The sequence below is a fragment of the Acinonyx jubatus genome, chromosome C1 (assembly GCF_027475565.1).
Source record: "Acinonyx jubatus isolate Ajub_Pintada_27869175 chromosome C1, VMU_Ajub_asm_v1.0, whole genome shotgun sequence".
Taxonomy (NCBI): domain Eukaryota; kingdom Metazoa; phylum Chordata; class Mammalia; order Carnivora; family Felidae; genus Acinonyx; species Acinonyx jubatus.
The window spans coordinates 152,192,713-152,220,158 of record NC_069381.1 but is presented as its reverse complement, the minus strand read 5'-3'; the positions used below and the strand labels follow the sequence as shown (position 1 = coordinate 152,220,158).

The 27,446-nt window shown below is 35.7% G+C and overlaps 1 protein-coding gene across 3 annotated transcripts in view; it reads right to left on the bottom strand.

The window, feature by feature from the left end:
• CSRNP3 (cysteine and serine rich nuclear protein 3) overlaps positions 1–27,446 on the bottom strand; it is a 210,654-nt gene that overhangs the window by 81,058 nt on the left and 102,150 nt on the right. The window contains exons 1-2 of one of the 3 annotated variants that reach the window (XM_015081061.3): positions 22,275–22,654; positions 3,670–3,840 (exon numbers count right to left, since the gene is read on the bottom strand). In XM_015081061.3, the coding sequence (XP_014936547.2) occupies positions 3,670–3,817 (148 nt within the window). In that variant the 5' untranslated portion in view covers positions 3,818–3,840; positions 22,275–22,654. Of the gene's footprint in view, positions 1–3,669; positions 3,841–20,406; positions 20,842–22,274; positions 22,655–27,446 lie in introns of those variants that run through there. The other 2 variants (XM_027055582.2, XM_015081058.3) reach the window with 2 other exon arrangements.

Sequence of the window (27,446 nt, the reverse complement as noted above, 5' to 3'; positions counted from 1 at the left end):
CACTTTCAACAATAGCCAAATTATGGAAAGAGCCTAAATGTCCATCCACTGATGAATGGATAAAGAAATTGTGGTTTATATACACAATGGAGTACTACGTGGCAATGAGAAAGAATGAAATATGGCCCTTTGTAGCAACGTAGATGGAACTGGAGAGTGTGATGCTAAGTGAAATAAGCCATACAGAGAAAGACAGATACCATATGTTTTCACTCTTATGTGGATCCTGAGAAACTTAACAGAAACCCATCGGGGAGGGGAAGGGAAAAAAAAAACAAAAAACAAAGAGGTTAGAGTGGGAGAGAGCCAAAGCATAAGAGACTCTTAAAAACTTAGAACAAACTGAGGGTTGATGGGGGGTGGGAGGGAGGGAAGGGGAGGTGATGGGTATTGAAGAGGGCATCTTTTGGGATGAGCACTGGGTATTGTATGGAAACCAATTTGACAATAAATTTCATATATTAAAATAAATAAATAAATAAATAAATAAATAAATTTCACTACCATCAGTAGCAATGTATGTACCTATGATTTATACAGTGACTTTCACCAGCACTTAGGTATCAGCAGTTTTTACTGGAGAGGAGTGCTAATCTCATGGAGATAAAATTTCTGTGATTTCATACTAACAGAATCTCATTAGTATTATTTTAATCTGCATTATTATTACTATTGTTACATGCTTTAAAATTTTGCTAATCATATTTCCTATTGTGTGGATTGCCTCTGGAGGTTATCTAAAAGATTCATATGTGTTTTTTAATTAAATATAATAAATAATATATTTAATATCAGTATTTTGCAATGTGACTTTTTTTGTTACTTCAAAACTCGGGTAATGATCCCATGTCTGACAAATAAACAATATCCCCAAAATTTGATGTTTTTTTTATCTGTTTAATCCACCTGGAATGTATTTTGGCATGTGTTGTGAGATGTGTATCTAAATTACTTCTATTTCAAACTCTAACACCATCACCATTTATTACATACTTCTTCCCTTTCCCATTGCTCTATAAGGCTCTATTCTTTTTTTTTTAATGTTTTTACTTATTTTGAGAGAGACAGAGCATATACTTTTGAGATGTGGGGGAGGGAGAGAGAGAGAGGGAGAGGGAGAATCCCAAGCAGGCTCTGTGTTGTCTGCATAGAACCTGACGTGGGTCTCAATCTCACAGTGAGAGATCATGACCTGAGCCAAAATCAAGAGTTGGACACTCAATTGACTGAGTTACCCAGGCACCCCTGTAAAACTGTATTCTTACACATTAAACTCTTATATATAACATGCTGAGACTTTCTATACTTTCCTAGATCTAGCACAGTATCAAAAAAGTTAAATTAATAATTTTCTACTATGATTTGATATCTGGAATGGCTTTTCAACATTTATACTGTCTTTTTAAAAATATACCTTTATTCTCATTAGCTTATTTTCCCAAATAGATTTTTATCATTCTATCACCTTCTAAGAAAATCCAATTGAGGCTTTTGAGACTATACTAATATTTATAAATTAATATGGAAAGCTTTAATAACTTTATTTATCTTTATATCTGGAAACATAACCTACCTCTTTACTAATTCAAAATAAACATTTATTTTTTATTCTTTATTTTAGAGAAAGAGAGTGCATGCAAGCAGGGGAGCAGGGCAAAGGGACAAAGAGAGAGAGAGAATCTCAAGCAGTCTTCATGCTCAGGGTGGAGCTTGACTTAGGGTTCGATCCCACAACCCTGGGATCATGACCTGAGCCGATGTCAAGAGTCAGATGCTCAAACAACTGAGCCACCCAAGTGCCCCACAATAAACAATATTTTAAAGATATGTCCAATACTATATAATTAAAGGGCAGTATGAGATAATGGAAAAAGTGAAGACTATGGAGTGAGGTACACACACACACACACACATATATATCTAGGCTCAAATCCTGTGTGACCTTGGGCAAGATGTTTAGCCTCTCTGAGCCTTACATATTTCCTCTATAAACTGAAGGTAGTGGTACTTCTAGAATGGATGGAAAGAGTAGGGATAATGTATATCCTTACATTGGAGCTGTATAGCTCCAAAGCTATTAAAGCATTTATATACCCAATAAATATTAGCTATGATCATAATTTTCAATATAAAATGTGCTTAGTAATAAGATTTTATAAAGTTCTTTCATGTGTATTATCTCACTTGTTCTGTTGATCTTCACAAAACTCTACTAGATGATGATAATGATGTTATTACCACTGTTAATACTAAGACCTAATACGTACACATGTATCTTCTTTTAAATCAAAAACACAAGCTCATTTCGTATCATCATGACATATATAAATGTATTTGTAGATTATTTATATTACACAATTACCTTGTGCCTGAATACTTTATGATTTTTTTTGTTGTGATAATTATAATTGCCCTTTCTTTATATTTTGAATGCTTTTGATTTTAGTTTGTTTCGTGTTCAACAGTTTTATTGAGATCTTTATTTCCTTTAAAATTATTGTTTATTCCTTTGGTTTTCTGGGTTTTCACATTTCCAAATTATATTCCATGTTATAGGATTGCATATTAATAAAATCAGCCACTTAACTGAAAAATGGAAAAACTAAGACTAGTTATCTCTCATGGTATCATGATATAGTAAAATCTTCCTGTTGGAAAATAACTTTAAGAAGATCATGTAGCTATTACTAGCCAGTTTCTTTTAGCTTGCAGATTGTATTAAGAATTTTCTGGGGGCTCTGAGCCTGAGTGTCTCAGTGGGTTAAGTGTCTAACTTCGGCTCAGGTCGTGATCTCATAGCTCGTGAGTTTACGCCCCGCATGGGGCTCTGTGCTGACAGCTCAGAACCGGAAGCCTGCTTTGGCTAACACACAGTGTGACAGAAAGAGGAATCAATGAGAAGGCATACATCTCTATTTTTTCTTTGTGGGCTTTAAATATTATTCTTGGGGATAAAGAATAAAGGAATGAGTAGAAAGAAGTATAAACTGCATGCACTTACACTTGGGAGAGTTTTGTACCCTTCTTGTCTCTTATTGCAGGGGTGGCACGTTCTTTCTCATTATAACTTAGACTTCCCACTCCTAAATACATCTATTTTTTCCCGCCCCAGAATATCATTTCAGCTTTGGGAGGATAAATTTCTGTGTCTGGACTTGTCTTTCCCCAAATATTCTCAGTAGGGTGCTCCCTTTTAAAATTAATAATAATGAAATACAATTTTGCGGGCGCCTGGGTGGCTCCCTTAGGCGGCTGTCTTCGGCTCAGGTCACGATCTCAGGTTTCGTGGGTTTGAGTCCCACATTGGGCTCTGCGCTGTCAGCACAGATCCTCTGCCTCCCTCTCTCTCTGCCCCACCCCTGCTCTCTCCCTCTCTCATTCTCTCTCAAAAATAAACAAACATTTAAAAAATTAAAAAAAAATACCACTTTTTCATTGAATCAGTTGGTTAACACTATCAAAATAATCCACTCCCAAAAGCAATCCAAATAAAAGAATCTACTGATACCTCAAAAATGCCTTTTTTTTACTTAATCATGTTTTGCTTTTAAATCAATTACAAGGACAAAACAAAACTAGTAATAAAGGTTCAAAACAATGACCAAGATGATACAATTATTTTCACTGCAGAGCCAGACAATTAGCTTCAGGTATGGTTTCCGTACTCACGGGGAAAATGATTAGAAGTGGATGGATTGACACTGTCCCCACTGTCAGCACTCTCGCTGCTGGAAACTTCATCATCTGATTCCCGCACAGAGGAGCAGGGTGAAGAGCCGTCAACTTCTTCAAACTTCCTCTTTAAAATTCCACTCATAGCTGCAGCGCTGTCACATGTACCTGTAACAGGAACGGGAGCAATGAAGCATTGAAATATTTGACCGCTAGATGTGTAGCCAAGGTCTCCAGAGTCATTTTTATGTGTTTTTTTTTTTTTTAATACATGAGCTGAGTCTTTCCTTGAAAGGATCACTAAGCAGTTTTTTTTAAATATTTTCAAATTAACAAAAATTAAACTAAAATTAAATATGAGCAATTGACCGTTTGGTTACCAACATGTATCATTTTTTAAAGACAAATTTCTCTATTCCTTTTTGTTGGCAAATTGAGAAAATCTACCTGAGTCCATGAAATCCTGTAATGAAAAAAGTGTCAATATCCCCCAAAGTCTTAAATGATTACTGCCTTACATAAAATTCATCCAGAAGAAATACAGATAAGTATGTAAAAACCTCATACTCAAGTTTTAAAATGCAAGAGCCTAATTAGCTGAACACAACAAAGCATATGAAATCGGTTCTAAATTTTAGGTAGTTTCCATTTCAATACTGCAATTAGATGAAATGTGTTCCCATGATACCTGGTTACCAAAGCTGTTTCCACTGTTTCAGAAACTTCCTAAGGCTATTTACCTGGGAAACAGCCTTTAGTGGGCAGGGGGAAAGGTGGGGGTAGTTTCTCCTAAATGCTTTCTCTAGGATGAATGGGCTTTCCTCTCTCCTTGGGCTGCCCTTTCTCCACCTTCCCCATTTACCTTGACATATGCACAGTCAGCTAAAGAGCATAAACTTTCCTTGCAGTGTAAGGATATTTCGGGGAATAACCTATATATAAATTAGCTTAGATATGTATGTACATGGTCTTCCATTGCTAAATTAGGTTAACTTAGCTAAAAGTATTACTAAGTTGATTCCATGCATTCCAACTTCTATCTCATTTACGTCAGCTAATTTTAAGTCTCATTTGAGTTCGTGAAACTGTTATCTCCTTTTCCTGCCAGAATGAAGCCATCAGTCCTGTTGATCAAGAGAAAGCAAGACCCTTGAAACTATTCTAGATACTGCCCTCAGACATCTCTGAAGTCACCCCTTCTCTGTGAGGATCACACAGCAAGGCAGCACGCCCAGGTCCCCTCAGCTGAGCCAGCTCTCTCGAAAAGTCTAATTCTGTAGTTTTTAAAGTGGGTTACTTGGATTAGCAGAATCAGCATCACTGGGGAGGGCCACTGGCCCCACTTCAGATCTACTGAATCAGACACTTCCAGGAGGTAGTGCCTGGCACTCTGTGTACTCATATCGGAGGACCACTTGTCTAATTTCTAGTCTGCTCTCCAGCAGCTCCCTTCCTTGGGGGTGTCCACTTCCTAGTCCTAGAGAGTGACAAAACCCAGTACTTAAAACCTAGTCAAAATCTCTTCTTTGGCCATCTTTGTGTGTTTTCTAGTAAAATTAAATATAGTATTAAATGTCTCATAAGGCTTTATCATTAATTTCAATATTTTCCATTCATCTGAGTACATGTTGAGTTACTGGTATGTATATGGTTGACTCCTTGGGTGGAGTAGGTGACACAAAAGGGAGGAGAACATGTTCCCTGCCCTCAAGGAGCAAACACCCACTATGCGGCTCCATCAAATTGAGAGTACTCCCAAATTCATGTTCTACTGCCTTGTTTTACTAAACCACGTCTTTTACATGACTTATATTAACAATGGAGAGAACAGATGCCATAAGAAGATATTGCACTGTCCACTCTTCTGAGAATAAAATCTCTATCCTGACTCTGATTTTACCACTATTTAAATTAGCATATTATTTTCTCTATCTTAAAGAGTGTGAAATGCATAAAATGTGCATGCATATTGCAGATCTGAGCAGGGCAAGAGAACAAAAGATATTTTAAGTAAAGTTCTTGAAATAAAAGTAGGACAGGATATAAATTTTAAAATGGTTCACTTCAAACAAGATGCAAAGTAATTCATGAGGGAGAGCCTCCAAGACACAAAGTAATATAAGATGGAAACCCATGTTTAAAAAGTACGTTCTTATAATAAGATAGTGCAATGGGAACAGTTACAAACCATATCCGTAAGTTCCCTCTGCTCCCAGCTTCCTTAGGAAAGGCAGATTTCTCAAGAACCGAAGACATTCAATTGCACCACAGACAACAATGTTTCAATATGGTAAAGTGGTACGTGGTACTCTTCCTTGTTTGCTTCCTCAAGAATAAGAGGGGAACTTTTTGGAGGGATGACAAGGAAATTGAAAAGTGTCTTTTTCTTTTTGTTATTATATTTTGGGACTGGCAAGCAATGGAGTTGAAGGTTAGATACAATTTCTGTCTACATCTTTAAGGCTGAAAGAACCTGAGCTAGACCCAGCTCAAAGGAAAGAAGGAACTGACCCTTTAGGTTGGGGTTAGTATATAAGCTAGAAATTAAAAATTCAAATAATTACAGGAGCACCTGGATGGCTCAGTCAGTTAAGTGTCCGGCTCTTGATTTTAGCTCAGGTCACAATCCCTAGGTCATGAGTTCGAGGCCAACTTCAGGCTCTGTGCTGGCATTGCGGAGCCTGCTTGAGATTCTCTCTCTCTCTCTCTCTCTGCCTCTCACCCACCTGTCTCTCACAAAATAAAGAAATAAACTTAAAAAAATTCAAATTATTACCGAAGTGCATAACCTTAACATATACATATGATACTGGTTAAGTGCTGATTGCTTGTGCAGCAAACAAGCATAATACTTGTCTAGTTGCACTGCCTTTAAAAAATATTATGTTGGGGCACCTGGGTGGCGCAGTCGGTTAAGCGTCCGACTTCAGCTCAGTTCACGATCTTGCGGTCTGTGAGTTTGAGCCCCGCGTCGGGCTCTGGGCTGATGGCTCAGAGCCTGGAGCCTGCTTCCGATTCTGTGTCTCCTTCTCTCTCTGCCCCTCCCCCCTTCATGCTCTGTCTCTCTCTGTCTCAAAAATAAATAAACGTTAAAAAAAATTTTAAAAAATATTATGTGAGTGTAATAAGAGGTCATGACAAATCATGAGGCCAAATGACCCATCGCTTAAAGGCATGTAACCCTTCATTTAAACCCAACAGTGGAGTGGTAAAAAGATCATGTGGTTTTCTTCTACATCATCTACACTATCTCACTGGGGAAGAGAAGAATATGAGAATTTAGAGGGAAGGCCCTGTTCATAGAGAAGTTGTATATACCTGGTTTGCTTGTGTCCTGTATTGATTCAGAATTTGAGGAGGACAATATGTGGCTAGTTAGGTACAGATGCTATAGGGAGTACAACGAATGCCTGTCTTACGGCTGCCACAGTTCCTTAAATATCCACTTATCATATTTTTGTTCCTAAAGATGAGGCATAATTAAACTTCATGGATGTGAAGCCAATGAAAAAGTGGTCAACATTTCAAATTGGCTTTATATAGCATCAAAGCCCAAAGAACAGAAGATAAATCTGGACAGGCATTAATCTGTTCTAAATGTGAGAAGCTGAAAATCTAAGCCTCAATAACAGCCATTTTAACACAGCTACTGTTTTCCAATTCATGAAACATATGCTAGTCAAGAGCATCACCATTTCTCATTTGGACTAGGACAAGAGCCTCCTAATTACTCTCTCCCATCCACTACTGTTTGCTTTAGATGTGTTTTCCAGGTTGCAGGCAGAATGATAAATCTAAAATGCAAATCTGATCATGTGAGTCTATAGCTTAAAACTCTTAAGTGGCTTTGGATTGCCTTAGGATGAGTTCAAAATCCTCAAAATGGCTTATAAAGTCCTTAACAATCTACTTTACCTAACCTCTTCATCTTCATTTTGAGCCATTGCCTTGTTGCCAGTATTTTAGCTCTAATAATCTCTCAGTTTCTCCAACCTGCCATTTCTCTCTAGCTTCCAGGCCTTTTGATATATTGTTCCTTCTGATCCCCTTTTTAATTCTTTTCCCATAGCAATTACCATCTTCTAAATCCATGTTATTTATTTATATATTTCGTTATTATCTATCGCTTTCATCTCCTGCTACAAGATACAAGGGCAAGGATCTTTGTTTTCTTTACTGAGTACCAATGGTTTAGAACAGTGTCTTATATATTATAGATGCTTAATAAATATTTGTTGATGAATGCATAGAACCCTTCCATTTCTCTACTTTAATTACTTATCAGTGCCTGTTTTCTCTGCTAGACTGAAAGCTCCATGAAGCAGAAATCAAGTTCATCTCATTCACCACTCTCTCTTTCCTCACTAACAAAATATCTGGCACTTTTGATTGGATGAGAATCAAAATGAAAGATGAAATTGACCTCAAAACGTCATACATTTTTTTTTTCTTGCAAGCAGCCCAAAAGCAAATTCTAGCTAACTTAAGCACAAAGACATCTGTTGGAAAAATACTGAACTAGTTCATGCAATCTAAGATAGAGCTGAAATCCAAAATTAAAGGAATGCAGGAGTAAGGACAGCTTCTAAGGTTATGACTGTAGAAATTCCTTATCTTTTTTCTAGAGCACCACTGTTACCAGGTTTAAGTCCAGCAACTTCTCTCTATGTCTCACAGTTCAAGTTTAGTGTTCCAAGGAGTGAGTAATGTTTTCGCCCATCTTGGGTGAGGGGTCAGCCCTTTGATCACTCAACTACATGGCCGGAAGGCAAAGAGCCACCCAATTAGGTACTACTCCAGAGAATCTTACTCAGAGGCCTCAATAAGTTCAATTGTACTTCAAAGCCAATATTTTCTTTTTGTCTAACACTGATTTATCCTAATTTTTTCATTCATTAATAGAGTCCATGAATTCACCACTTGGACAGCTTCCCCTTTCTCTGCACCCTCGTGCCTTTTCTATTGCCAAATTAATAACCACTTCATTATAAAACTCCAAAAAGCATCTTGTGATCTTGGATCTCTGCTATTCTTCACTAACATATACTATTGCTCTCAACTTTTTATTAGATATAACCATTGTTCAGAAGTGTTGGAGCACATTTAATGAAAAAGTAGTAGAGAGTACAAATGTTTTCAAATCTCTACACACACACACGCACACACACACACACAAATACTGATGAACTACACTAGATGTTCTATGGTTACAAGTGCAATTCTTTTGTTTAATGTATTTCTGGAAAAATATCAGAAGACAGAAGGATGTAGACTGAAGTAAGTGGGAGAGCTTCACTAAGAATGCCAAATCAAGACGCTGGATGAAAATGTACATTTTAATGCATTTGGAAGAATGACTGAAGCTAACTTGGGTATTTGCTGGAATTATGTTCATATCACTCTCTTCTGACAATGTAAAAATTTCATAGCTTTCATAGGTAACTCATTGAGTTCTTACTATCCCACTTCTATTCACCTAATGTTTAACCCTGTTTTCTTTTTTCATTCTGTCCTTATTTCATAATGCTTTGTTATGTGCTGTAAGGAAATTACCACAGAAAATATGCCTTAAGAATATAATCAATCCCAAATTCTGAGGAGCAAGTTATCTGATTTGCAGAACCACTTTGGGGTTGCCAGATTTAGCAAATAAAAATATAGGACACCCAGTTAAATTTGAATTTTAGATAAAAGATGAAATCACCTTCAAGATATATTTGTATTTATTATTTGTAGTTTATCTGAAATGTAAATTTAATTGAGTATCCACAATTTCTTCTGACAACCCTAAGGGGTGTTCTCAGCTCTGGAGGAGAAAGAAGAATGACTAGAATGTAACAAAAACATCTACATACGAAATGCCACCTACTGGGGCACCTGGATGGCTCTGTAGGTAGAGCATGCAGCTCCTTTTTTTTTTCTTTAAAGTTTATTTATTTATTTTGAGAGAGACAGACAGAGAGAGAGAGAGAGAGAGAGAGAGAGAGAGAAAGAGAGAAAGCGGGAGAGGGGCAGAACGAGGGAGACAAAGAATCCCAAACAGGCCACAGAGCCCAATGTGGGGCTCGCTTCCATGAAGCGTGAGATCATGACCTGACCAGAGGTCAAGAGTTGAAGAGCATGCAACTCTTGATCTCAGGGTCATGAGTTCATGTCCCACATTGGGTGTAAGCCTTAAAAAAAAAAAAAAAAAAGAAGAAAGAAAGAAATACCACCTACCACCTGGAGCTACATTACCTGAATATTCCTGTCCTTTACCAAACAGATGAAACTGAATAAATAAAACCTGAAAGGTAATTAGGGTGAATCATGAGTTTATCAAATAATTAAAGAAAGGTGAGGGGGTGAGTACTGGTTAATAGATTAAGGGCAGACCAGACCTATCATTGGTGCGGGAAGAAGTGAATTTAAAAGGAAGTAATTGTGGCATGGCAAGAATTTCCTTGTATGAGAATGAGGAGATCTTTTTAGTGAAATGCTATCTCCTCCCTGGCTTGGTGGAAAAAAAAAAGATGAGCTGTGAGTTCGTGGTTCATCTGACCTGGTAATTCTTTATTCCATGGAGACTGCCGAGACCAGAAGCCTTCTATGGTACTCCCTTACGAAAAAAGGGATACATCTGGAACCCCTCTGTTCACTTTCTTGTGGGGGCCTGGGTTTGTCCTTTGCATTGCTGCCTTGCTAGTTTTGTAGTTAAGCAAAGTGAGAGTCCTCTTTAACTGCAAGGGTCATTAACAAAGACACTTTCACCTTGGTGACGTGACATACATCAAGTGGCACATTCCCCTGCATTACATGCCATGGAGGACATCTCTCCATGACTTCTCAAAGAACAAAATAATTTATTTTATGACCTCATCAAATTCTTCCAACAAGCACAAAAAGCTAAGAAACTATGATAAAATTCTACCCCAAGGACTTTGATAAGACGAGGCTGCTTGCTTCCATCATCAGTGGGCCTCAGGCCCAGGAAACACCAGTGTCAGGATTAAGTTGCATGGAAAGAAAAGCTTACTTTTCTTTACTTTCACTCAGAATGGAAAGCAATTTTGATGCTTCTTCTGGTTGCTTCACCAAATTCAAATGTGAGCTGAGCAGCACTGCAAACAGGTTGACGAAAATACTGGTGTGTGGCTCATCTGTGATAGCAGGTGGGAAAAGCCTAGCTGGCAAAAGCAAGATTATTCACAATGTCACACTTTATCAGCCAGATTGTTACTGGGCCAGATAGAGGATGAAGAGGACAGTTGCTCAATTGATGGCGTATAGGTCTTATTCCAATATTTAAGAAAGCAAAGCTTAACTAAAAAAAAAAAAAACCATACTGTGTTATTTTGAATCCTTGGGTGCAATATCTTTAATTATCCAGATGTGTTCCTAACTATTGGGATACAATTTTAATCAACTTAGTTTGTATTAAATCCTTTTCATCCCCAATTATTTTTTTAAACCATGATTTTGAGTAATTTGTTATGTTTGGCCCTAACACTGACATTACTACTGCCCTGACACTATTCTGTTAATCAAGCACAGACTATAGACTAAAGTCTCTGCTAAATGAGATAATCATTATTTGAAGAAGTTGGCATCAGATGCTATGCCTTTAAACACTCATCGCTCCACACGTTCTCAGAATGCTTATGCATTTCTCTTATTAAAAAAGAAGAGAGGGGATATCTTTTTCCACAATACTAGGGCCATTTCTGCTTTAACCCATTTGGCAAGAAACTGACATATCCGCCTCCAAGAGGATAGGGATTTGGCAAGGATTTCGCAAGGTAAAATCCTGCAAGGTGTTTCCACAGGGCACCACCAATGTGAAAAATGCTGCTGGTGGCTTGCCAATGTGACAAGCGCAAGTTGGCCAAATACACCTCTTGCCCAGGTGCCTGTTTAAGCCAAGAACCCTGGGGACACTCCTGTCTAATGAATATTTTTGTTGGAGAAATGATTGCAGGGTTCCCCAATTATGTATGAGTTCCTTGTGCCAGAGTTGCCTGTGACCTTGAGTTAAAGGTCTGAGTTACTTTATGTGCTTTGGATCTCAAAATTTTTGCAGCTTGCTGATCTGCAGCTTGAGAATCTTATGAAAGAAATGAATGCTTTCCACAGAAAAAAGGGCAAATAAGTACAAATGCATGCCATCTATCCATGGACTCCCTGGTCAAGAGCCTCCACTCTGGTGATTTATCCCACTTCCTCAGCTTGGGTGGATATTCAGAACCTGGAGAAATGATTTCTTATGAACACATTAGTTCAAAGTATCAAAGAAGCTTAAGAATCTGTTGTCTCTTGTTCCTTTTACCATCAGGGTCATCCACTTCCTAGAGCAGGGGTCTTTCCAACTTCTTTGGTGTCTTCTACTCTCAGGGAGACATTCCATAACAATTTTAGGGGTTCCTTCACTGTTTTCTTGGCTACCACCTACTACTCTAAAACAACTACACCAAACTGACCTCCTCTATAACTCTGTATCTTGGTGGATGATTCTGGGTTGCAGTACACTCTCCCTAAAACAGTGTCTGTCTTTCCTAAAAGGTAGTTGGAGTGCCTTGATCCATTTATAATACTGGTCAGCTTTTAGTGAGCACCGACCATGGGCTAGGCTCTTTGTACCTATACTCTGTAATCTTTTTCCCAATCCTCCAAGGTTATTTTAACAAAAGAAAGCAAGCTTTCAGAAATCTAGATCATTTTCCCAAAAGACCTCACCCAAACTTTCCCTTAAAAATATTCCCTGACCAGCACCCCACTGGGTTAAGTGATCTCTCTGTATTTCACAGCTCCCAGTGCTTATCACTCTTTATCATAATTGCTGGCTTGCCTGCCATTTTCTCACACTTGACTGTAAGGTTCCTCATGGATTGAAGATGTACTCCAGTGCTTGCTCAGTAAATGAATGGCCATCAATTTGGAGTCTAATCCTGGATGAGCTACTAACGAGTGGCCTAATTTTAAGTAAGAGGATTACCTCCTTGGGTCTCAATTTCCACTTCTGTCAAAATAAGGGGCAGACATAACTAGTGAGAATGGCTCTAATGCAATGCATTCCCCACTACCTGGTCATAAAAGCCATAAAAGCTTGGTCATATGACTCTATCTGGCAGGGGGGTCCCAAGAAGTTTTCCATGTTACCTGCCATTGAGATTAGTTACCATCCATATAAGAAAGACAGAACTTGGTTTTTAACCCCTCTTAACCCTAAGCATTGTTCATTAGTTGGTATTTGGCAACATGGCATACTAGAATACATGTGAACTAGAAGCCAAAAGTCCTTTCCTCCAGGATGTTCTTTTAGTTAGCAAGAGCAGACAAAACTAACCAAGAACATGATAAGGCTTTTAAAACTGTTGAAAACTGATCAAGTGCCCATTGTAAGCCTATTTTTCTTACTCTAACAAAAGTGCCAATGAAAAATTTATTTTATGTGCTTGCTATTAAGGCTAAAGAACAGTACTTAGCCTAATTCCTTTGGCGAATAGCAATACTTACGCATTCAGGGAAAAAAAGACCTCACATACTTAGAAGAATTTAGAATTATTACTGCAACACTGAGAGATAACATTTTTTTTTCCTCCTTAGCACTTAAGAAGTTTCTCTTCAGTCTTTTAGAAAGCTTCTGATTAAATAATAAAGTAGACTAGTGAGTGTAGATCAAAGGGTATTTAAGGGATATGATATCCTTTTCTTCCAGAAGAATCATAAGAATAGTCCAAAGGGAAAGGAACTTTGAAAACATTTTCCCCATAAAGTACTCTAAAGTGGACATCAGAGTAAAATATGGCCAAGCTTTGAGACCATACCCATCTAAGCACTGGGATCCTGCCAAAGACACTGTGCAAAAAATAGTGGAGATTTTTAAAATTAGAATAAGTGGAAAAAAGTACTTTGGACATGCTTTAAAATGAATCACCACCTTAAGGCAAGATATAGATTTTACTACCTGAGGTAGAGAATGAGTTATTCAGCGTCCAGCGCACACTGCATTATAGAGCAATTAGTAAAAATAATATAGACTGTAAGATTAAATACCTGGGTTTTCAAGTCTCAGTGAAGGTTCTACTGGCACAGATGAAAACTGGTTCAAAATGGAAATAAGTCACATCAAATTCATACAATCTTCTAAAATTTGGAAACTATTTAGAGAAGTTTCACCATTCAAACAAGTTTGACAAAAGCAGAGTCATGATACTCATTCCCATCAATTATCCAACACTTGTTATCAATGTATATTTATCAAAAAGCACTTCTGGGTGTGCTACTATTAAAATAACTTTTTAAAATTAAATTTGTTTTTAATTTAAATTTTATTTTTTAAAGAGAGAATGCACATGTGCAAGAGAAAAAGAGAGGGAGGAGGAGATGGAGAGACAGAGGGAATCTCAACAAGACTCCACATTCAGTGCGGAGCCTGACTTGGGACTCGATTATCACGACCCTGTGATCATGACCTGAGCCGAAATCAAGAGTTGGACACTCAACCAACTGAGCCACCAGGTTGCCCCAACTATTAAAATAATTTTAAGTAAAAAGTGTCGATATATTTTTTAAGTTTCTTTTGAAAAATTCTTGCGACTATATCAGTTGACACAGTATTTCTTTTTTTTAAGATTTATTTTTGTGAGAAAGAGAGGAGAAAAAGTGCACGTGCGTGCACGTGATTGGGGAGGGGCTGAAAGAGAGTGAGACAGAAAATCCCAAGCAGGCTCCACATTGTCAGCACAGAGCCCAATGTGGAGCTTGATCTCACAAACCATGAGATCATGACCTGAGCCAAAATCAAGAGTCAGAATATAGTATTTCTAAACATCATTATGATACAGAGGAACTTTAAAGCAGCAAATCTGTGACACAGAGATTGTTTCATGATTCAGAGAAATAGCATCTTTACCACATGAGTTGGAATCAGACTATGCTGCAAAACAGCATTGGATCTGCAAATATTTCTTGGGCATCTACTGTGTGCCAGGCTCCCTCTATAATTGAAAAGTTCATAGTCTATGGATGAGACAGGAACTCTGGATGGAACAGAGATGAATAACTAATACCTTGGTCATATAAAGTCAACATGGGAATGGGAAAAAGTAGAGAAAGGCACATTGATGAAAATTTTTAAAGCAATAAAGGATATAAAATGAGAGCTTATAAAAGTACATACTGTCACAACATATGTGAGGATCTTTGTGGAGACTGTGCTTCCAGTTGGAAAAATTCAAGGTATCTATGAAGCCACATACAGTTTGAACTTTGATGGCTATGGTGACTGCCTTCTCTACTTGCCACATCTCAATAGAAGATGGTACGAGGGAGGTATGACTTTCAATAAATTCCTCATGGGTTTCTATTTTTGGAAAACACGTCTTTCCCTCATCTGCTGAAATCTAAGATGTTTCATCAAGAGTCTCTGTAACTACAGGTTTGAGCTGAACTTGTCTTATCGGCACCAGGGAATCAACTCCTATGGGTTGAAAAATCATAATATTAGCTAACATTTATAATGTTATTATGTGCTGGGCATGCATTGTGCAATTTCATTCCCATAAAAACCACAGAGATGATCATCCCACGTTGCAGATGAAGATGAGGCTTACAGATTTCAAGTGTCATATCCAAGGCCACATGGATTGTAATTGACAGACCATGTCCTGGAAGTGACACAGGGTTGGAATTTAAACCTTACTTCCCAACCACTATCCTGTTCAGCTTCTTCGCATTCCATGACATACTTTGAACTCACATACCCAAGAAACTATATAATAAAGGCATTTACCTATCAAGAAAACAACAGAATATTTTCCTGGCTGTTTAGTTGTTCCTAAATTGCCCTAAATTTATAAGGCATTATTATATTAAACAAAATTACCCAGGTTTGTTGAAGTACTTCTCAGGTTCTTTGAAATACTAATGGTATTCTTCAAAAGAAGACCAGAATATGAAGCTTTCCCCCAATACTTTGTACTAGCTCTTATTCTTACAGAGTATCTTTTGACACTAAGTTTATGGAACCAACATTCCTTCACATCATCAAAGCTCTTCAGAGTGTATGAGAACACCTATTGATCTAATGGAAATAAGTAACTCCAAAGTGTCTGAGAATAGTTAACATTCAAAAAAACTTGTTTCACATGGACCGAAAGATATACTATATAAAAATACAAAGCTTCTTGTCATCAACAGCTGTGGCCACTTTAGAATGAATGAATGTCTTGCGTGCCAACACTGTTGGTCAAGAAACCAGTTTCTGGCATAGTGCTATTTGTAGTTATTTTGCTTTCTCTGAGAGACTGCAGATAATAAGATGTAAATACTAATACCTCGTGAATCCACTTGAACTTCCATTTAGCTATAGCTTTACTCAGCATGACTACAGACAAAGATAGCAGCAATTATTGGAGCTTAATGAACATTTTTAAAAATAAGTACCAAGGTCTCCCTTCTACTTGTTCATTTTGAAATCATTGTTTATTTTCAGGGATATCATTTAATTGTAAGATTTCTCCTCAAATCTCAGCCACAGTTGTTCTTTGTTACAGTCAGAACCTGATGAGTTGTCTTGAATAGAACTGTTTTTCCTTCTCCTGTAAAAGGATGTCACAGCACAAGAGCACTGCAGTGTTTTTTTTATAATAAACTTGTAAACTAAGAACCCTGGCCTGGGAGCATGGTACTAGCTTCCTTCTTATCTTAACATATACATTGTATTAGTGAATTTTCAAAGACATGAAGATTGATGGCTCAGTTGTGTTAACTTTTTTCATATGTTACTGGGGAAAATGTAAAGTATGTGTGTCACGCACGCACACACAACTAAACGCATTTCTGCACCAATACGTGGATTCATAAGCTTGCATGGAGATAAAAGATTGTTTAAGTAGCAACTCTTCCTAGCTAGCATGGTGGTGGGAGGTGGTGAATCTCAGAGCCCCAGGATTTGAGAATGAAATAGACCATAACCTCCAAAATTGGCAAGAATAGGTATAGGACAACAATTTTTAGTCAAATGCCACACAAAAAAATTGGTCTGTGTGTTTCCTTTGGTATATCTGTTGGAGATTCCTCATTTCCCTATTAGGCAAAGTATTTCAAATTCTTGCTAATGGTATAACATGCCAGATTCTCATGGTAGCAACAAGAACTGGAGTTCAAACATGATTTTCAATATCTTGAAGATAAGAAAAATTAAGATAAATGTTATTTATTTTTTATGTTCCTATACTTACTATACTGTGTATGTGCAGGTATCAGAAGTTCAATACATAGGAAAAGTACGGAGTGATGTTTATCTCCCTCTCTTTGCCCACCAAAGTCCAAAAGATTTAGGATTTAATGTAAAACCAAGTTCATAAACTTGATTTTTAAATTGTTCTCAGATAAAGAGCAATTATTAACTATATTAAAAAATAATAAGTAGTAACATGGGAAAAGAGTAAAATTATAAAAAGCATATAAAATTTATAAAAAGGATATACAATTGTATACCAAAAGCATATGATGGCAATGCCATTTGGTGTTGGGGGACAGTTGGGGAGCAGTTTTAAAGTCCAATATAATGAGGGAATAATGATTCTTATACCATGAAGAAAATCTAAACTGGTTTCCACTTTGTTCAACAAAGCAGAATGATATGTACTATATTTTGCTTCCATGAAAGCAATGACTATTTTTAAGATAACTGGCTATTAAAGTTATAAACTTCACTTATTTGGAAAATTGGTTTATTTAGGACAGATTATTTCTCAACTGTTCTAGACAAAGTATTACTATAGCATTGCTATGTTTCTAATAATATAGAATAAAAATAAGTCTTTAAAATCACTTCACAACCTTATTATACTTTTCAGTAAAATTAATACAATTCTATTTAAATTCCAGAATAGGTCACTAAAAGTGCAATCATTTTGATTGTTTCCTAAGAAATGCCAGGTTAAAATATAGAAAGAAATGTGATTGTTTTGAATACGCATTTATTTTGAGCATTCTCCTTCTATATGTTATAAGTCATTTTGTTCTTGTTTCTATTTTACAGGCACCGGAAGTTCAGGAGAAGGACATATACGGTGATAATACAACTTAAAACCTAGACATGTGATTTTGAGATCACAACAGTTATTTGTAGATTTTAGACTATGTTCCATACTGCTAGACTGAGTAAAGCATATTTGCCCTAAAATCTTTTCCAAGCTTACAATATGGTCTCTAGTTTTGAGTGATGACAAAGACAGACTGGTAATCAGAATGCAGGAAATTAATTTTTGAAAAATCATTAAAGATTCCTTTGAAATTTGATATAACACTGCTTCTTCAAGTACACCAACTGCATATCCTCCAATGATTGGGTTTTACATCACTCTATTTACTCTTTTACTTTACAAATTCAATTTGAGCTGTATTTACATGAATACATTTTTTCCATATATATTTAAATATCCAGTCCATGAACTTACTGTGTACATGCTGCTGAGATTTGTATGGAAGTAGTGTGGTTCCAGCTAATGCAAAAAAGACTTCAAAGTTTTGACTGAATTTGCATAGAGACATAAATTATCCAGGATATTCAAAGCCATAAATTTGCTGCAGGACATATATAGCTCTCTGGTGGCTTACGGAAGCACAATTCTCTTTATTTCACATTTATCTATTACCAGGTTTTCTCCAACCTTCCTAGGGTCTCCTTTTTGGCTCACAGCATTTTTATTTCTATATTCAGAATGTGCTAAGTGGCAATGGTTGCATTGAAAAGTTACCAGTATTGGACTGCCTAAATGAATCTTCAGCTGGGTTCTTTCCTCCTCACTGTGCGCTGTCTAAACACACATAGGTTAGTAGATAACAAATTATGGACATGACCTGAGTGAGGTAAAAGGAAAATAAAAAATTTTTGTTTCAAAATTGTTGGATTAAATATGATTGACCACAAGAAAAATTTTATTTGGCTGTATAACTAGGTAATATATATCATAGATGTGATATGTGACATATGTAAAATGTATCTATACATATCTACTTCATAATATGTAATTTTATATATATATATATATATATGTGTGTGTGTGTGTGTGTGTCTGTGTGTGTGTGTGCGCGCGCGCGCGTGTGTGTGTAAAACAAAAGTCTACAAATGTGCTGTTTGTACCAGAGGACAGCATATTCCATTTGATATAAGAAGGTGATTATTTAAAAGATATCCCCTTTAGCTGCAGTCATTACTGAAAGTTTCAAAAGAGAAAGAGTTTAGAAGAAAATGGCAGTTTTTGCATTTTTAAAAAACTCACACAAGACATGAATTCCATCTCCTAAATTAATGTCAGGATCCAGGATAAATGTCATAATGTCCCCACAAAGTGATAAAGGGTGGGAATCTGGCCCTAAATGAGTAACACAAGGTGATTTCATAAATATTTGAAGTGTCCTCTACTGTTTTAAATGGCTATCCTCCTGTTCTGGTCCACCCTCTACCCACCCCACTCTCTGTTTTAAAATAAAAGATATTGTTGCCAAACTACTAAGCCTTAATCATTATAATAAAATGAACGCCCTCTTTTCAGTGCAAAGAAAGTAATTAAGTTTATCTAAATATGTATTAGCTCTTTGTATGTAAGCTTCATAGAATTCATTTTAAAATCTTATGCAAATAAAAAAGCATAAAGCAGTAATTTCATGACTAAACATTATTTTGTCTCTTCATCTTTCCAACATAAATTTTCATACACATACAACCTGTAATATAGACAGATGCACACTTGATGCAAATTAGAATAACATTTTTCCCTATCAACATTTTAACTGCCGAATTGATACATTTAAAATTTTTAATGATGTGGATAAACATAGTCTGATCATGCTGCTTTAATTAAGTTTATTTAAAAATACATTTTGGGAATAAAAAAGCAATATGAGCAATATAAGTGAGTACACATTTGTTTGGTACAGGTCAGACTTTACTATGATGTAATCACACATTCTACAAGAGTGTGATATTTAGTGCATGGGAAAAGGAGACTTTTGTCCTGCCTATGACATTTATAAGAATCACTTTACAACCCAGACTTAACTGAAAGACAAAGTCATAGGAAGTTGAACATGCTGAGTTCAAAATAGCGTTGTCTAAAAAGTCCCAAAGAAAATGAGTAATAACTAGAAAAATGAAAGAAGCATTTCCAAACTATAACCCCTAAATAAGAAATTCTTTCTTTGATACAGTGCTTAGCAATAAAATATAGAATGAAGATGATTAACACTGAAACCCTCTGTATAATGAGATGAAATACAACTTATTAAAACTGTCCTTATGACGTTTTGTGGGATATGAACAAAGAATTCCATCATTTAATTACAGATACCTCACAAGAATCTTAGGCTATGAACCCAGTTCTAATTTAAAATACAATTTTTTGAAAAATGTGAAAATGCTGCAAAAGTTTTAAGTCCTGATATTTATTTACCTAGATGTTTCAGCCCAGATATCTCTCTGCTATCAAAAACTTTCCAAAACAAAACAATTATTTAGAATCCCCAATTCCATTTTTTCCTTATGTGAAATTATTCCATTGGAACAAAACACCCATGTTTCAAATTGAAAAAAAACAAAACAAAACACTAGAAGATTTAATAAACTAGTTAAGAGAAGCTGAAAACCAAGAACACCCTGCCAATTTCCACAATGACTAAAATAGCCAGTCCTCCTCAGTGTCTTTTATAGAAATAAAATTAGGCGCATCACGAAATCTGTCACCGTACCTGCGTGCACTTTAAAGGACTACGGCACACACGCTGTAACATCTTCACTCTGAGAAATAAAGCACACTTCATTTAACTGCTGCAAAACACTGCTGCAGAGAAGCCCAGTGCATTTTTTTTTTTTCGGCCAACTGATCCAGCTTTCCACCAGCCCCGTGACCTTTGAACTCCCTTCTGCACCCCCCACCCCCTCGCTTCTGCAGTCAAAGCCTCAGAGCTGGTCTCATTTGCATAAGGCTCAGGCAGCCCTCCAGCAACTGGAACGGAATGCTGGGTAAGGAAGTGTGGAACTGCAGCTCCGCCAGAATACCTGAATCACCGGAGGGATGGAACAGGCGATGGGGAGTGGGCACGGACTTCTCTGGGCTGCCAGCATCACAGACCCCGTGTCTATTAATGGATAAGTGTTTTTAACTCTTTGTTTTTGAGTCCTGCTTTCTCCCCCACCCCACCAAAGGGAGCTGTCAGCAGCAACTATGGTAACCAAGGAAACCCAAATAGTCAAATACTTCATTTAAATACATGTGGAAAACCAATTTAAAAATTTCATTAACTTCTCGTTTTTGAAACATAGCTATTTTTTTCCCCCATCGGCATACATATCGCATGCATAATCAGGGACATAGGGTATTTTGTGTTGTTGTGGTGGTGGTTTAAACAGCATTTTACAAGCATAAATATATTTTAGTTACTATACAGATACATGAAGTCACTGTAGTAATTCTATAAAATGTTAACATGAGCCCTAGTGTCTTAAAGACGATCATCCTAAGCGGTGTCCAAGAAATTAATTGTTAAGAATTTAGGTCCCAAGATGCTTTTAAAACAATACAGCAGTAAAAATGTAGAGCAAAGTTAAACTATGTGTTTAAATTCAAGGATTCATGTAGCAGTAATGCTTGTCTGTCTTTGGCAAAGATGTTCAGTGTTGTGCTATTATTTGCTAGAGTTATTTCTTCCCTTGTCTGCCTACACACAGCAATCTCTCTCTTTAAAACATAAACTTCTCTATTGCTCATAAGCCTAAGAAGTGGTTATTTTCTAGATACAGAAGGTCATGTGTGTACATATTTTTATAAATATACATGAGGGTACATGTTCTTTCCTAAATGGTGAATAAATGGGAATATGCATCATCACAAAATTAATCCATTCTTATTTTGAAAATTAAGCTAATTTGTTTTTGTCCATTAGGGAGTGAATAATATCTAGAAAATAAAAGGTTTTATGAAGTATTTTCCATCTACCAAAAGAAATATAAAATGAAAAATAAAAGGCACACAACAGATTAATATAAATATATATTACTATAGTTAAATATAAAATGCATTGTTCTAGTAGTAGCATTCTTAACACTTCAAAATTTCCTTATTTAGAAAATTTTCATTTAAATAATTAAATATGCCAAACCTTCCTCTTTCAGTGTACAGAAAGACATCCATAAAATCTGAATGATATATCATCAATTTACAAGACATGTAAACTATTGCAGTGCAGGATTTTTTTTTAACACTGGACAAATAAATTTGAAGCTTTTTATTTGAGCTATTTATTAGTAGTACTCTGGTTTATATCATTTCTGCATATATAGAAGATTATAAATTATTGGATGCATTTTTTCTTACCCATAAATTTTTAAATAGGATAAATAACTTTTCAGTTTACTATAATCATAGGAACATTTCTCTATCACATCTGACTACAGCAACGATTTAATCACATTGGGTCAATTCAAGTGCATCCTTCATATTACACACTGCAAATATCTTGCAAAGTTTTTGTTTAAGGGAAAACACGCATTAGCCCATCCTAATTTAAATCCAATCAAACACAAGGAAGTGTTGGGAGTAATTTATAAAATCACTGACCTGTTCAAATGGCTGTATGTAGTCTTAGTCCTTGCACTCTTTATTCATTAGAATCCAAAATAAATTGATTATCATTTTATAATATGTGTCAGCATCACCGAAGGCACTGTTCTTCCTGGTTCAGTGGAATCTTCTTAAATTTGCCAGCCCTGTGTTTTATTGCTGGTACCGTATGCTTTATTGTTCAGCGACAAGAGCTTCACTCTGCACAAAGACTCATTACCTACTGCTTGCTGCACGGCATCAGCCTCACTGAGGCTGCCTATATGTGATCACATGGGAGTTTTGTCTGAGAAAGCCAGGCATGCCACTGACTTCACTGTGTCTATGGATATTTTTATCAGCTGAGGTCTGCTAGGAGGAAGGAATAACAGATTATGAAGCTGCTCTAAGTCATTAATGCAGCCCGACTTATGGAAATCCTTTCACAAGATTTTTTTTAATTATTATTATGGAAAACGTTTGAGCAGGCATTCAAAAGAAGTTAACTAGATTTTATTTTAATAAGAGGCTGAATAATAATTTAAGGAAAAGGAACTAGAAAAAAGCAGTTTTCTACCTTCTGCTTTCTGAGAGTACTTTTGTACAAATGTTATTAAAGAGCCTTGCTCAACTGAATGATTTGACAGTCTGTTTTAACCTTTCAGTTGCTGGTGTTTCTTTTCTTGGAGGTGGTTATTTTCAAAAAGGATGAGTGGCTGTTTCTCTCAAAATGTCCTCAATGAAAATCTCAATCACTAATAGATACTATATATGAATAAAAATAGAGTATTCTAATTACTTTTGATAAAGTAGATAAGAGGGTGAGTCTGTTATTGATGTATATAAATGAAGTAGGTGATTAATTTATCTTCTCAAAAGATGACACATTCTTAGAACAGCTGACTTAAAAGAACAATGAAGATTTCAATTTAAAGATCTAAAGGACATGTGGTTCATATTAATTCTTAAAATCGCAGTAACTTATTTTAGACAGCTAACCTCAATAAAGCATATGGTTTACCTTATCTGATTTCAGTGTTAACAAGTAGTTTCAGAGCTGACTACTCAATATTTACAGGAATTTTCTGCTGTATAGATATTCGATTAATATATATTAACATAAATATGTGTATGTATATACACACACATGTACATACACATATATAGAACACCTTTCTAAAAATGTTTTTTAAATAATGAAATAATTACCTAAAATTATTTCTTAACATTTGAAAATGGATTGTGGATTTCCAAATGAAAGAGCTATTTAACTATTGGAACTTGATGAAAAAATTGATTTCTTATCTCTTTAATAATCTGTCTAAATTGAATTGATAATTGAAAGCTTGTCACTTGTTAATCTCAGTTGAAATTTTATGACAAATACATGCAAAGTGCAACAAAGAGCACAGAAGGAAAAGTCAGAAGCACCATAAATGAAGACCAGAAAATAAATTTTCTGTATAGTTAGACATACGGTACATTTTAAAAGTGTTTGTAAATAAAACAGTAATCTTAAAAATTACAAACGTATGTATCTGCTCAAGCCTTCCACCAATAAGAAATTGTTTTCTGGAAACAATTATAACTTAAAATTTTTTGTGTCAACTGAATTCTTTAAAACTAATTTTAAGCCAGAATAGTAAGTATAGCTAAATAGTCCAGTCCTTAAATACAATGACCTAACATCATTCTTTACAATATTTTTTTGTTGGGTTAGCACTGATTTAGAATGTTTTAGGTCTTAAATAAATGCCTTTTGGTGGGCTTTTCTTAACATTGAAAAATATTCAGATATGTTTTAAATGCCACCATTTTAATGCATTTGTTCCAAAATGCTCATGTTCATTTTTTCTTCTGCACACAAGATCTATGCTAAAGCTACAAAACCTTGGGGCATTAAAAGAAAAAGGGAAACAGAGTGTTCTTGTATTACAGTGTACCTCTAGGTATTTAAATATATATTCATTGTAGCTAATATCTTTGATGATGTCATCATGTTAATGTACAAGGAAATAAACAAAAGGCAGCCATTTTTCTTTTACTGCATCACTTCAAAAACAGTGAAATAAAATGGTTGCCAAATGGAAGGAAAGAATCAGCAGAAAACTAAATTACTTCCGAATCTTGGGAGAGGGAGGGCAAGGGATGTGAAATTGGAAATAAAAACTACATGTATGTGAAGTTTGTCTGAGTGTATGTAAAGAAATAATTTACAATAAGCAAAATAAATAAATAAATAAATAAATAAGTAAATACATACAAGGAATATAGAAATAGCTAGTAATTAAAACAAATACCAGTAAAATAATGAGTCTCCCATGGAAAGACTATAGTCTATAAACTTAATACATTAAATGTAAAAGCCTATTAAATCTATTAATATTAAAAATGATCTTTAAAGGTAGACAACGGAGCTAGAAAGATCTAGAAAAGGACAGAATGATCATGAAATAGTAATTATCTTTCCAAGTCTGCTACTGTCTTAAATGACATTGGTTATTTGGTGAAATATTCTAACATCTTATGCTTTAGTTTTTAAGTCTGCAAAAGAGGAACAGAAGAGTCTTTGGAAAGCATGTCATGGAGATATATAGCAATATTTTTATAGTTCAATTCTCTAAATTGGTTTTAACCAAGCAGTGTCAACTAGTATTAGTAAAATGAAAAAAGATGATGTAAAATCTTAATGACTGTTTAAAAGAATTTTAAACACATCCTAAAAGCAGAGACAAACAGGACTGTTGGAAGCACGAGGTGATTTTTTTTTTCTAATACATGCAGAAAAAAAATAGAAATAAATTTAGTAACTGATATGAAACAATACTTATAAAATTGTCTCAGGATGAAAACAAATTACAAAATATACCCATCTTTCTAATCAAAATTCTGGAACTCTCTTGTCTGTAACATAACAAGAGAATTGCAGCAGAGCATTTGAATTCTCACATTACACAATGAACAATGGTGCCTCTGCTTATAGAACAGTTTCACCAGCCAAGAATTCTTAAAATTTGAAATTAGCAGAGAAACACAAGATCACGACTTAAAGAAGAAAATTCCATCCAAGATTAAAAAGATGTTTTAACTTGCTTTGTTATGCTAAAAACTGAATTAAAAAAGATGTTTTGATTCTTACTACTGACTCTTAAAAGCTTGGTTTTTCTATAGTGAGAAAGAAGCATCATAGAATTATTGTTTGCCCTCCCCGCTTTTCTACAAAATAACCAAAGCTTATCAAAGTAAGTCAAAATATGTGCTATCCAGCTCATGCTAAATGGATGATCGTTTGAACATTCTACTGCACGGAGGAAGATAGAGGAGAGTTACTTATACCATCACCTGTTTCTCCTGGAACTGTATTAATTGGCATATATACCAGCACCTTCTGTTGGATTTATCCTTGATCAGGCTGGATTTTCTTGCTACATTTCATCCTCTTTTACAACACATTCAGAGAAGTCAGAGAAGTCAATAAGTTATCCATGTCAGCCTCAAAATCCAGGACTAATTCAATTCAATTCAACAAACATTTATTGAGAGGTTACCATGTACCAAGCTTTGAAACAGTTGTTAAGGATATAAAAAATGAAATATACACTGTTCCCCAGAAGATTGTAGTCTCTCTAGCTAATAAATAAATAAGTAAATAAATAAAAAAATAAAAATAAATTACTGACCAAGTTATGGGAGGGTAGTAGAGACATGTTTTTTAAGGTTTGAATATTTTATTCACTTAGCATGCATTTTATGTACAATCAGTACAATTTCTGTATTTTCAGTATCAGAAAATCATTACTGTAATTAAAAGCCATTTATCAAATACACGTGCACACACACACACACACAGGCTACAAAGTCTATGCTATAATTCTCATCAAGAGGTTGAATCTAATTTCCCTCATCTTTATTCTAAGCTAGTCTTAATCATTTGCTTAAACAATAGAGGCTACAAAATTGGTGTTTTGGAATGTCCAAGGTTAGGTGCCTAAGAATTGTTGTCATTTATACTTGAGCCTCTTGGAACACTCTCTCTAGGAGCCTTGACTAACACATAAGAGGATTGACTACCATAAGACCACCATGGTGAAGCCACATAATAGGTCAACAATCCCAACTGAGCCCAGCATTTAGCCATTCCTGATACCTGACACATGTATAAAGTGCAGTCTTAGACCAACAAAACCTATCCATCCACCAACTGGACCCCAAAAAGTGATCCTAGCTGCCAGTATATGGAAAAGAATCACTTAGCTGAGCTTTTCACAAATTCTTGTCCTGTGGAATGCATATGATACAATAAAATTGTTGCTGTTTTAAGCCACTAAGTGTTGTGGTAGTTATTTGCCAATTACTAAGTGGAACATATTGACGTGGATGACAGAGACAACACAATAAACCTAAAAGTACACAAAACTATAATCTGATACACATATTCAGTGAAATCAATGAATTTCATTTAATAAAATGAATGCAGTTAATGGGTATATTAAAAGGAAATACAACTTGGGAGGGTGGAAAAAGAGAAGCAAAAACATTCAAGCAGTGTTCAAAGCAAAGAAAGACGGAGATATCTGAGAAGATTGTACTGCAGGAAGGGGGTTTCTGAACTGACAGGAAAGAAAGTGCTTAACTGGCCAAGAGAAAAGGAATTCCCATTTGCAAAAGGGTACTTTGGGAAAAGCCCAGAAACAAGAGCTAAAGCTTTACTAACTATGAGAGGAACTCTGAAGAAATTTGGATGACAGGCAAGTGACGGGAGGTTGCAAGAGAAAAAGGAAATCTAATGATCTTTCTTGGAGTGCTCTGAAGCTTGAAATGAGGAAATTTTTGCAACATTGATGCTGAGAAGTCACCAAGGCATAAAAAGAGAGGTATGGTCAAAGTGATAAAGAAGGCAACTCTGACAGTTCGGGAGTGGCTAGACCATGGGGCCCTGAGGCCACAACAGAGAGCTTGATGAAGAGGAGATAGAAGAAATGATGAGCATCTGAACTAAAGAGATTGGGTGAGATGAGCAGAAAGGAATTCATCAAAAAGAAAGAAGGACTTTAAAATTGATTGGATGAACCAGTCTGATCTTTTCTAGCTTTAAAAGTCAATGTTTCTATGAATCAGTTACCAATTATATATGACAAGTAGAGAGCATTAAACTAGTTTTGTCAGGCAGATTTAGATTTAGTAATTTCA